The sequence below is a fragment of the Salmo trutta genome, chromosome 6 (genome assembly GCF_901001165.1).
Source record: "Salmo trutta chromosome 6, fSalTru1.1, whole genome shotgun sequence".
NCBI classification, from domain to species: Eukaryota; Metazoa; Chordata; class Actinopteri; order Salmoniformes; family Salmonidae; genus Salmo; species Salmo trutta.
Window position 1 is genome coordinate 51,810,727 of NC_042962.1, and position 13,319 is coordinate 51,824,045.

General features: G+C 44.4%; 1 protein-coding gene across 2 annotated transcripts in view; it reads left to right on the forward strand.

The window, feature by feature from the left end:
- The first annotated feature begins 578 nt into the window (after positions 1-578).
- LOC115196228 (probable cationic amino acid transporter) overlaps positions 579-13,319 on the forward strand; it is a 17,840-nt gene continuing 5,099 nt past the window's right edge. The window contains exons 1-6 of one of the 2 annotated variants that reach the window (XM_029756856.1): positions 579-726; positions 5,320-5,679; positions 5,863-6,048; positions 6,189-6,425; positions 12,613-12,830; positions 13,087-13,233. In XM_029756856.1, coding sequence (XP_029612716.1) covers positions 5,565-5,679; positions 5,863-6,048; positions 6,189-6,425; positions 12,613-12,830; positions 13,087-13,233 — 903 coding nt within the window. In that variant the 5' untranslated portion in view covers positions 579-726; positions 5,320-5,564. Of the gene's footprint in view, positions 727-760; positions 1,042-5,319; positions 5,680-5,862; positions 6,049-6,188; positions 6,426-12,612; positions 12,831-13,086; positions 13,234-13,319 lie in introns of those variants that run through there. The other variant, XM_029756857.1, reaches the window with a different exon arrangement.

The following is a 13,319-nucleotide window of genomic DNA, read 5'->3' on the forward strand; positions in this document are numbered from 1 at the left end:
TTAATTCAATTCCAGCCATTACAATGAGCCCGTCCTCCTATAGCTCCTCTCACCAGCCTCCGCTGATCGATAGATCATCTATCTACCTTGCAAGCTATTTAGACTACTTAAAGTCAGCTGAACAGGAACAAAAGGAAGATAGCCCACAGATTAGGGTTATTTTCCAGTAGGCCTACCTATTGAATTGTAAAATAGGCTAGTTTACAGCATAGCAGGCTACATAGGCCTACAATAGGATAATATCAATTTGGTTAAGGGTATCTAGGGTAGCCTAAACAAGAGCTCTTAAAAATGTTATAGCTAGCCTATGCCTCTCTCCGTTTATAAGCTATTGAACAGGACGGGCGGAGGAACCGGGACCCGCTTCAGAGTACGAAAGTGACGTCACGAAGTGCCATTCGGCTGCGGGAGGGGGAGGGGGTGTATAACTAAATAATAGATTACTGGTCACGTGGTGTAAGCAGGCTTCTGAATGATTTAAAAGGCTCTCGCCTCCCACTGCCTCCTGGTGATGCGCGAGATGCTGCTGCTGCTGAAGAGAGAGAAGGAGAAGAGAGAGAGGGAAGAGAAAGAGAGAGAGGAGAGAGAGGCAGAGAGAGCGAGAAAGGTCGAGCGAGAGAGGAGAGAGAGAGAGAGAGAGAGACTGCAACAGCAGCCGACATGGAGCTCGAGCCTTTCCGGGGGAGAGCGAGCATCCTCTAATCTGCCAGGGTCACGGTAGAATACGTAAGTGAATTTGTTTCTCATCCTTTCTGTCCATCTCTGTCCCACTCTCACTCTCTCTGTCTGTGTCGTCATGGTTTATGTGCGTGTGAAAATGGTGTATTTGACCCGCGGTATGTATGTGTGTCCTGCAGTTGATCGCGTTGTTGTTTGACGATAAAATGTTTCCTTCTTGAGTCACACCTGCTCGGCGTGCATGTGCGTGTGCATGTGTATGTGTTGGGGGTGGGAACTCGCATCCCCGTTGTAGCTGCAGTAGACACCAGGAGAGAGAGGAGAGGAAGATACGAGTTCGTTATTACATTACCCGACATAAAGGTATTTGTTTATCAACAGCTAGAGTAAATGTTGAGCTCTGCCTGATATCATCACGTAGTAGGCTACATCTCATCTGATCGCTATTTTACCTTAGAAGGACCTCTAGATAGATATAAGGCTACCCTGTGCTGTGTGTGTGTGAGAGAGAGAGAGAGAGAGAGAGAGAGAGAGAGACCGTACGAAATGGATGCTTATTATCCGGTTTATAGCTTCATGTCTGCGTGTGTAGGGTGCACGCCCATGTGCACGCCTATCCTCTGCAAGAATCAGTCTTTTTCTATAGATGATAGCGTGCGTGGGGGGGGGGTATCTGAACTTGTGCTGTTGGGGAAACTCTCTTGGGAGCAGATTTGTTGGGAGGTACAACTCGTTTAGTATAGCGTAGGGTACGGTAGGATAGGGTATGATAGGATAGGGTAGGAAAGGGTAGGATAGGGTAGTATGGGATAGGGTTGGGTAGGGTAAGGATAGGGTAAGGGTAGGATAGGGTAGGGTGGGGAAAGGATAGGGTTGGGTAGGGTAAGGGTAGGATAGGGTAGGGTAGGGATAGGGTAAGGATAGGGTAGAATAGGGTAGTTACTGTATATTATTGTGTTATAACTTTCCATCCTCTCTGGGTTTGAGCATGAAATAGATGGTAGAGAGAGAGAGGGATCAAAGAGAGCTCTCTAACTGCAGTATTTCCATCAGAGCCTTCGCACACATTCCTCTCTCTGTCTGAGAAGCCAAAAGCTGGAAACATTGATTTCAATGATTTAGGGCTGAGGTTTAAACACACACATGCACACACTGAGATGTTGAGACAGGTCTGTGTGTCAGAAAGCCTGGAGCCTGAGAACAAGCTCATCTCTAATTACATGTTATGAGAGTTCTCTCTTTCTTTCTCTCTCTCTCTCTCTCTCTCTCTCTCTCTCTCTCTCACTCTCCATCACCCATTCCTCCCATGTTCCTTTTCTTCCTCTACCTCTCTTCCTCATCCACTCCCCCCTCTCTCACTCCTTTACATCTCCCTCTGTCCCTCTCTCCCTTTCTCTCTCCAGCACCATCTGTGTGGTGCTGGCCGTGGTGCTGAAAGCAGCAGTCATTAACAGGAATTATAAACTGGGTGGTTCAAGCCCTGAATGCTGAATGCTGATTGGCTGACAGCCGTGGTATATCAGACCGTATACCACGGGTATGACAAAACATTTATTTTTACTGCTCTAATTACGTTGGTAACCAGTTTATAATAGCAATAAGGCACCTTGGTGGTTTGTGGTATATGGCCAATATACCACGGTTAAGGGCTGTATCCAGGCACTCTGAGTTGCGTTGTGCCTAAGAACAGCACTTAACCGTGGTATATTGGCCATATACCACACCCCCTCAGGCCTTATTGCTAAAATATGGTGTTGATGAAGTCTTGATAATAGTCATGTCCGTTATGTTGTATTAGTTTGGCTACATTCCCATCATGCCAAGGAAGATCCCAAGATGTGTTTAACCCTGATGGGGATACCAGCTGAATAATTCACCTCCTGTCATGGCTAGATGTCACGGGGAGTAACATCGACTGCTCCCTATAAGCTTGTTTGTAATGGATTTAGATCAATCATTCTGTCAACAGGTGTGTGTGTGTGTGTGTGTGTAATGCATAATGATGAAACATCACTGAGCCACAGGTTTCAGCTGTGTGTGTGTGTGTGTGTGTGTGTGTGTGTGTGTGTGTGTGTGTGTGTGTGTGTGTGTGTGTGTGTGTGTGTGTGTGTGTAATGCATAATGATGAAACATCACTGAGCCACAGGTTTCAGCTGTGTGTGTGTGTGTGTGTGTGTGTGTGTGTGTGTGTGTGTGCATGCGTGCGTGCGTGCGTGTGTGCGCGCGCGTGTGTGTAGATGATCTCATAACCCTTGTTCTATTGCATGTGTCACTCACCCTCTCACAAGAACACACACAACCTGATTTGGTTTGTGAATGGGAGCCTCACTGACGTCACAGAGCCTGTCTGTGCATAAAAGCTAATACAATCACCTCCACACACACACACACCATCACGGAGCCATCTGCATCTCCGTCATCAGCAGCCCACCCCCGACCAGACTACAGGCCACGTAGATATACAGAGAGAAAGAGAGATAGAGAGCGAGAGGAAGGGGGGGATAAACTCCGGGCCCTAGTGATGTGTACAGCCTATTGGTTACTAATCCTTTTAGATATGTGTCACAGTTTGGCAATATGGTTACCATGGTTGTCAGATACAAGGCCATGCAAAGGAACACAGATATAGAGGGACAGAGGGAGAGAGAGGAGAGAGAGAGAGAGAGGGGAGAGAGAGAGAGAGAGAGAGAGAGAGAGATGAGAGAGAGAGAGGGGAGAGAGAGGAGAGAGAGAAGGAGGTGGAGGGCTGTGTTCCAGCTGTCTTTCCCACTCTCACTACACTCGTGAACTCAGCACTGGAGAGAGAAAGAGAGAGACTGAAAGAAAGGAGGAGAGAGAGAACCTTTCTCCTGAGTCAGGTCCTATACTGAATGATGACATACCCTCTGTCTGACTCTGACCTACTCAGAAGTCCAGTGGTGGCCATATCAGAACATTGCCGGTTGCCAGATTGGACTGAATCGGTTGCCAGATTGGACTGAATGAGGCCTCTTAGCTTTATTAAGGTACTGAGTTCCAGAAGCTGAATCAGGATGTACGTTCTGTCAGTCAGACAGAATGTTGGCTGGAACACACAGCTATCCACTCTCTTACAACAATGAATCATGCTCATTGATTGGCTGATTGAATAACAATCATTTATTATTATGGTGGATGACTAGGAAACCAGATGACAGACAGATGGATGGACAGGCATGCCAACAGGCAGACGGACAGACAGATCGATCGACAGACAGAGTACGGCTGGACTTTGTAATGGGCTGTTTACGCCTGTTCTTCTAGTTAGGGAGGACAGATCCTATTGCATTGTGTTTGAGATCAATACTGTGTCTGATGGGAACAGATGAGCTGTTTTATCAGTCTGCTGCTCATCCCTCCATCATCATCCCTACTTTCTTATGTTCTATTACCCACACTCTGCAGGGACAATATCTGCCATGCCCACCGCTCTCCTGTATTGTGCCTTGCTTTGTGGTTTAACTGAAACGCACACATGTACACACACACACACACACACACACACACACACACACACACACACACACACACACACACACACACACACACACACACAGCCACTGTGGTTAAACAGCTGGGTAATTGCAGGCCTCGTTTAAGTGGTTGATGGCTGAGAGGCGTGTGTGTGTGTGTGTGTGTGTGTGTGTGTGTGTGTGTTCGATGATTGAGTAGTACTCGATGATTGAGAGGTGCGTTGGCCCACTTTACATAAATGATTTCTCCCCTCTTCATGAGTGCAGACAGAGGGGGAATAATAGAGAAATAAACAGAGAGAAAGAAAGAAAGCTCATTGAAAGAGGGAAAGAGCTTGGCAGTAATAGCAGTCATCAGAGCAGGTTATTTTCCTACCCGGGCTGCACATACTGACTTTATATTAACTCTTGTTCACTTTAGACCAAATGGTTTTATTCAATCATCTTCTATGAGTGCAGTCGTTGACTGACTGGGCGGAGGACAGGGGATTCGTCGCTCGAAGGTTGAATCCGTGAATGTGTCTCAAATAGAGTCCTATTCCCTTTATAGGGCTCTACTTTTGACCAGTACTCTGGACTAAGTGCACTATATCGGGAATAGGGTGCCATTTGGGACGCACAACCCTGTAATTCTTTGTCTATGGCTGTAATTATATTGTTTGTGCTTGTGTGGGTCTGTAACAGAACAATCTGTTCTGTCAGATTGGGGGGAGTGGAGGAGTTGAGTCCTTACAGTCCATCAGCTCTGAGTTTATCTCAGGTCAGATCTAATCAGGAAGTGATGATCACTCAGGAAGTTACAACAACACAGTCATCTGGACTGCATGCAAGCACACACACACACACATACAGGCAGATATGAACTGTCATCTATGGCGTGGTGTAATGAGATAGTTGCTATAACAACAGCTGGTCTACAAGGACCAGCTGATAATTAGTTCTCTGTGTTCAGGTACGTATAAACTCATTCTGGAACACACACCTCGTGTGTGTGTGTGTGTGTGTTTACAGTAAAGGATGGATAACCAGCCATATCTTCCCCAATGTGACTGTAACTGTCAAACAGCTGTGGACAAGACACAGACATGGTGGCTAATGTTGTCAGCTGTATTGTACTGTATGTGTAAAAACATGGGCTTTTCTGTTACAGATGGACACCTGAGACAACAGACAACACTTCTATATCACCATGAGGAACTGCTGACACCCCCCTCACCTGACTACCAGAGAGAAGACACTTTTCTTCCTCCCATCCTCTCTCCCACTCAGCCCGTCTTCACAAGGATAAACGTTATTTTCGAGAGTGGAAAAAGTGAACGCCAGAGGATAAAATTGAGAAAAAAGCTAAAGCCCTCTCTTGACCCTTGACCTCAACCACTGACCTGTGACCTCAGTATGTCAGGTCTGCGTGGTAAGCTGCAGCGTGTCCAGTGGCGGGCAGGATGGCACTCCTTCACCTCCAGAGTCCTCAGGACCAAACCGGTAGAGAGCATGTTGGACTCTGGGACAGGTAGGTGTTTAAAGGGGGGTATCTAGGGGTGTGAATGAAGGTGGGAATGTGTGTGTATGTGTGTGTATGGGGGGGTATATGTGTGGGTATACAGTATGTGTGGATATATGTGGGTGGGTGATATTAACGTGTGTTTTATGTTAAGGCGTGTGCTTGTATGCTAATGTAAGTGTGTGTGTACAGGTGGTACCAGCAGCCATGGCACCAAACTAGCGAGGGTGTTGTCCACGATAGACCTGGTGTCACTAGGGGTGGGCAGCTGCGTTGGCACGGGGATGTACGTGGTCTCTGGGCTGGTTGCTAAGGAGATGGCCGGACCTGGCGTCATCGTTTCCTTCATCATTGCTGCTGTCGCCTCTATACTGTCAGGTAATGACACACACACACACACACACACACACACACACACACACACACACACACACACACACACACACACACACACACACACACACACACACACACACACACACACACAGCTACATGATATTTGTGTGTCTCCCCTTCAGGAGTGTGTTATGCTGAATTTGGGGTTCGCGTTCCCAAGACAACAGGCTCAGCCTACACCTACAGCTACGTGACAGTGGGGGAGTGTGTGGCCTTTTTCATTGGCTGGAACCTGATCCTGGAGTACCTGATTGGTACAGCCGCGGGGGCGTCGGCTCTCAGCAGCATGGCGGACTCACTGGCCAATAAAAGCATCTCTACGTTTATGACTACACACATCGGAACACTCAACGGCCTGGGTGAGTCTGGAGGGGGGAGGAGAGGGGAGGGAGGGGGTGGAGAAGGGAGGAGGGTGTGTGCTGTATATTTGTGTGGTTGTGTGTGGTGTTTCCAGTTGCTGTGAAATAATCTTCCCTGAGACCTGGGCTGTGTCCAGCGTAGAAATATAGTGCGATGAACAGCCATGCCTTTCTGACAGGCAGAGCAATAACACAAGTCAGTAGGTTTCACCTTCCTGAATGTGAGCTTGACGTATAAGAGTGGCTAGCAGTATAGAAACAGACAGTGAAAGCTCATTCCTCAACATAACAGATGAACACTACTTTTTATGTTTGTGGATTGTAGCGAGGGTTATGCTACAGGGTTGTGATAGTTTTCCTGTTTGTGGATTGTAGCGAGGGTTATGCTACAGTGTTGTGACAGTTGTGTGACAGCCTAGGAACTGTGTAAACAGACAGAGGGAGACAAAATCTCTCTAACAGGAAAAGGAAATGGTAACTTTCCAACCACTGGCCATCTAGCCTGCCATCCATTTCCTCTGCTCACACACACATGCACGCACGCACGCACACACACACACACACACACACACACACACACACACACACACACACACACACACACACACAAACACACAAACACACAGGCTCAGGACTCAAGAGAAAGACTGGTGGGAAGAAAGAGAGAGAGACACAGTAAACGTTATAGTAAACTATTATATAAGCCCTCGTGTGAACCATTTTAACTTTGAGCCTGTTTCTTATACTGAGGTCTGTAAAGCACTAAAGGCAATAGACACTAAAAAGTCTGCAGGTCCAGACAACCTGGACCCCTACCTCTTAAAGATAGCAGCTGGTATTATTACTGAACCTGTGGCTCACATTTTCAACTTGAGTCTCTTGACCAATTCCATTCTCACCATTTGGAAATCAGCTTATGTCCTCTCACTGCTAAAGGGTGGAGATCCCTCAGATCGAATAACTATCGTCCTATTTTCCAACTCCCTATCCTGGCCAAAGTCTATGAATCCCTAGTGAACTCACAGTTCAAAAACATCCTAATTGAAAAGAGCCTACTGAGCGGGGTTAGGGCTGTGGCGGTCACGATATTTCGTCAGCCAGTGATCGTCAAGCAAATAACTGCCAGTCTCACGGTAATTGACCGTTAATTAACATAAAACACATTTAGCATCTCCTGGCTTCCATACATTTTAAAAAGTCTAATAAATCCATGTAATATAGCCTACACCTTCACAATAAATCCACTATTTATTTTAGACGGGTCTGAAGAAGCATGATATGAAGAAATTGTAGTCTATTTCAGAAGAACAGAATAGCATACTCTGGTACTCTGAGTTGTCCTTATGTTTGGTCCTGATGTGGCTATGCCAAATGGCTGTGGGATACACTAGTTCATTTAGCAGACAAGATTTGCTAATAATTCCTTGGCATTATTGTATATTATTTTATAGTATGAAGAATACAATTGAACAAAGCTGAATAAAATATAAATATTTTCTCCAAATGATTTGAGGGAGTGCGCACATGCAGCTATTCTGTGTTGAGTGGTTAACAAAGAAATAGGTCCTCCTATATGCTTAATTTAGAGTTATTTGTCTACCTTTAGTTGTGATACAAATGTTGGGATATATGTTTTGATTTTTTAATACATTGTAAGGCTGCATGATGAGACTCTAATGATGATTTGAGAAAAGTCGCTTGAAAGGCATGAGCTCTGCTTTGTTTTTTTTGCGCAGGCTGTACACACTCCAATAGTCTCTCATTCACAATTTGACCAGCACTTAATAATGCCTCAAATTTCACGACTGCATCCCTTTGTGGCCGTCATGCGCCCTGAAAAAATCCATGGCTTTTGCGGCCTGGAGTGCTGCGTTGTGCCCTTCTCCCTGAGTGTGCTGCGTAATCCGATGCATCTCTCACTCACATGGCTCTCCGTCACGTGATCAGGTCTTTCTCACAGGCTACAAGTGAAGACAGACACATCGGGGATGCAACTGCGTGCGACCTTATCCAATTCCGAGGTGCATATTGAAGATATTGGAAGAACTGTCCAGATTTACATTTCGTCAGCCAACAAGATGATTAGGCCTAACGAACAGCAAAAGCACTAGCCTATGTCAATCTACTATCCCCCATAGACCAAAAATCGACCTATTCTATTCAGTGTGAGAAATACATATTCCAAACCGTCTGGGACAGTTGTGGGATGCGATAGATCCCAAATTAATACAACCACTAGTATCAAAAAAACTTTAGGCAATGTGGTTGAGGCAACAGATCAGAACATTTAGCTTAAAATGTTGCTAAACTATTAGGCTATTTCTTCACATTTTAATCGCAGCAATGCGCACATGGTAGTAGGCTATAAGCATGAATGTTCCATTAGCGGAAAGCACCATTATCAAAAGTGAACACAAATGCAATTATGCATGTAATGCTTTTATTATAAAGGTGCATTCTTATGGTGAAATTATCTTCCCCAAACTTGAAACTCACGCGCTGCTTATGTATGCCAGTTAGGTTCTACACCCCCTGTAAAGCGTATTAATGTGCTTCATTTTAAGAAGTAATTTGGACACTTTAGTTGTGATACAAACCTTATTAAAACATATAGGATTATGGGCTAGGCTTAGCGACTATGATTTGAACAAGTCGCAAAAAAAAGGCATTGTTTCTTATACTGGGTGTCATTCACAAGTGATAATACAGTTGAAGTCGGAAGTTTACATACACTTAGGTGGGAGTCATTAAAACTCATTTTTCAACCACTCCACACATTTCTTGTTAACAAACTATAGTTTTGGCAAGTCGGTTAGGACATCTACTTTGTGCATGACACAAGACATTTTTCCAACAATTGTTTATAGACAGAATATATCACTTATAATTCACTGTATCACAATTCCAGTGGATCAGAAGTTTACATACACTAAGTTGACTGTGCCTTTAAACAGTTTGGAAAATTCAAAAAAATGATGTCATGGCTTTAGAAGCTTCTGATAGGCTAATTGTCACATTCTTCGTCGTGTTGAGGAAAGGAGGACCAAAATGCAGCGGGATTGTGGACACTCATGTTTTATTACTGACAAAAAACAAGAGTAAATCATCCACTTGACAAACAAAACAATAAATGATACTCACGACACGAAACAGTTTTGCAGGCTCACAAACGCAGTGCAAAAACAATCTCCCACAAAAGACACATACAAACACACCCTAATATATGGGACTCTCAATCAAAGGCAAATGAACAACACCTGCCTTCAATTGAGAGTCCCAACCCCAATTAACCACACATAGACATACAACACCTAGATCAATCATAGACATACATAACAAGGAACAGTGCCCAAAAACCCCGGAATACACAAATCACATCCCCTACAACAAACACACCACCCCGAATACCATAAAACAAATACCCTCTGCCACGTCCTGACCAAACTACAATACCAATTAACCCTTATACTGGCCAGGACGTGACACTAATTGACATAATTTGAGTCAATTGGAGGTGTACTTGTGGATATATTTCAAGACCTACCTTCAAACTCAGTGCCTCTTTGCTTGACATCATGGGAAAATCAAAAGAAATCAGAAAAAAAGTTGTAGACCTCCACAAGTCTGGTTCATCCTTGGGAGCAATTTCCAAACGCCTGAAGGTACCACGTTCATCTGTACAAACAATAGCACACAAGTACAAACACCATGGGACCACGCAGCCGTCATACCGCTCAGGAAGGAGATGCGTTCTGTCTCCTAGAGATAAACGTACTTTGGTGCGAAAAGTGCAAATCAATCCCAGAACAGCAGCAAAGGACCTTGCGAAGATGCTGGAGGAAACAGGTACAAATGTATCTATATCCACAGTAAAACTAGTCCTATATCGACATAACCTGAAAGGCCACTCAGCAAGCAAGAAGCCACTGCTCCAAAACCGCCATTAAAAAGCCAGACTACGGTTTGCAACTGCACATGGGGACAAAGACCGTACTTTTTGGAGAAATGTCCTCTGGTCTGATGAAACAAAAATATAACTGTTTGACCATAATGACCATTGTTATGTTTGGAGGAAAAAGGGGGAGGCTTGCAAGCCGAAGAACACCATCCCAACTGTGAAGCACGGGGGTGGCAGCATCATGTTGTGGATGTGCTTTGCTGCAGGAGGGACTGGCGCACTTCCCAAAATAGATGGCATCTTGAGGAATGAAAATTATGTGGATATATGGAAGCAATATCGCAACACATCAGTCAGGAAGTTAAAGCTTGGTTACAAATGGGTCTTCCAAATGGACAATGACCCCAAGCATACTTCCAAAGTTGTGACAAAATGGCTTGACAACAAAGTCAAGGTATTGGAGTGGCCATCACAAAGCCCTGACCTCAATCCTATAGAAAATTTCCTATAGAACATTTGTGGGCAGAACTGAAAAAGTGTGTGCGAGCAAGGAGGCCTACAAACCTGACTCAGTTACATCAGCTCTGTCAGGAGGAATGGGACAAAATTCACCCAACTTATTGTGGGAAGCTTGTGGAAGGCTACCTTAAACGTTTGACGCAAGTTAAACAATTTAAAGGCAATGCTACCAAATACTAATTGAGTGAATGTAAACTTCTGACCTACTGGGAATGTGATGAAAGAAATAAAAGCTTAAATAAATCATTATTATTCTGATATTTCACATTCTTAAAATAAAGTGGTGATCCTAACTGACCTGAGACATGGAATTCTTACTAGGATTAAATGTCAGGAATTGTGAAAAACTGAGTTTAAATGTATTTGGCAAAGGTGTATGTAAACTTCAGACTTCAACTATATATAATTCACAAGTGATAGGCTAATTTTGCCACCCATCAGACTATTCTTGATTTAATATTACCTTTACAAATACTAAATCATATATTTGTGACATTTGTTTTGATTTAGAATGGACCATTATCATGCACCTGTATCGAAACAGGGGAAAAAATACATGTCATCTATGCATGTATATAGTGGAGGACGCTTTCCCCGTGGTTTATTTTCATGCCAGTCAGGTGGGCTATACTCCTGTTGTAAAGAGAAGCAATGTGCATAATATTAGGAAAGGTTCAAATAAAATACAGTAGGCCTAGCTAATAGAAAGCTGATGGGATCCTCCTCTTTTTAATAGAATCCATCACTGTTTTCTCACGCAATTGCATAGCCTATTAATATGTTGCGCAACAGGAGCTCTCATGAAGTGTTTGATTAGATTTTCAATCACATTTGCATTAATGTCAGAGTGATTAGAGGGACAATAGAGTGCTGAGTACCAGGCAGTTAGCAAATTTGGTAGGCTCCTAATCACTAGGAACAGAGCTTGAGAAGCCTAGTTACCCTGACTAAATGGTCACGTGGAATTTGACTGCCTTCATGACTCGTGACCGCTGATGTGGCGGTAATATGGTCACCGTAACAGCCCTGAGCTGGGTTCAGTCTGGCTTTAGATTGGGGCACAGCACCACAACTGCAGCTATAGAAGTGGCACATTACATCATAAATGCACTTGATAAAATGCAGCATTGTGCTGCGCTGTTTGTTGATTTATCAAAGGCATTTGATTCAGTTGACCAGTAATTGTTGCTAGCTAGACTCAGTAACATTGATCTCAGTGAAGGGGCAGTAAATTGATTTAGTAACTATCTTTCTGGTAGAACACAATATGTATATACTGACAATCACAAGTCTAGCTTTCTTGAGATGAATATGTGCCCCAGGGTTCAAGTCTACAATCCATGCTTCATCTAGATATGTTAGTGCCACTGAATGAATTTACATTATTTATGGGAGACTGTTACAGAGGAGTGTAAATGCTTATTTTAGGCTGGACCATGTTGTTGAATTCTATTGTATTGTTGTATGTTTTAATTCTGTAATGTATTGATTGTTGCTGCCTTCTTGGCCAGGTCTCCGATGAGAAAGAGACTCTGGGTCTCAATGGGCTTTAACCTGGTTAAATAAAGGTTAAATAAAACATTTATCTTTACCTCTCGGTGTGGTGTGTATTTAACCCTCCCTCCCTCGTTCTCCCCTCTGCTCCAACTCGCTCTCTCCCTCTCTCCTTCCCTCCCTCCTCCCCTCCCTCTCTCCCTTCCTCTCCCCTCTGCTCCCCCTCACTCTTTCCCTCCCTCCCTCCCGCCTCCCCTCCCTCCGCTCCCCCTCTAGGTAAAGGAGAGCAGTCGTACCCAGACCTCCTGGCCCTGCTGATAGCAGTGATAGTGACAGTGATCGTGGCCCTGGGGGTGAAGAACTCAGTAGGGTTTAATAATGTGTTGAATGTGATCAACCTGATGGTGTGGGTCTTCATGATGGTGGCCGGACTCTTCTTCGTTAACGGACACAACTGGGACGATGGAAGGTTCCTGCCCTTCGGGTGGTCAGGGGTGAGACACACAAACAGACTTATATACATATGCACACGCTATTAAACACATACATTGGTAGGCATGTAGATATGCAATGAATTGTGATATTCAACTCATTAGTCAACTTCTCCTAGTTTACTAGCTAGGTTTAGATAGCAACATTGCTAACTAGAGGCTAACTCGAGCTCAACTGTTGGTGGAATCATAATGCCAAAAGTGATTGTTTTAACACAGCCCTTAACCTCTGTGTCTCTCCTGTGTGTGTTTATACCAGGTGATGCAGGGAGCGGCAACATGTTTCTATGCCTTCATAGGGTTTGACATCATCGCTACAACAGGAGAGGAAGCCAAGAGTCCCAACACCTCTATACCCTATGCTATTACTGTTTCCCTCATCACCTGCCTTACTGCATACGTCTCTGTGAGTACACATACACACACGCATACACACAGACACACACACGGACAAACACACACACGAACACGTCCATGCCCTATTCGGTGCAA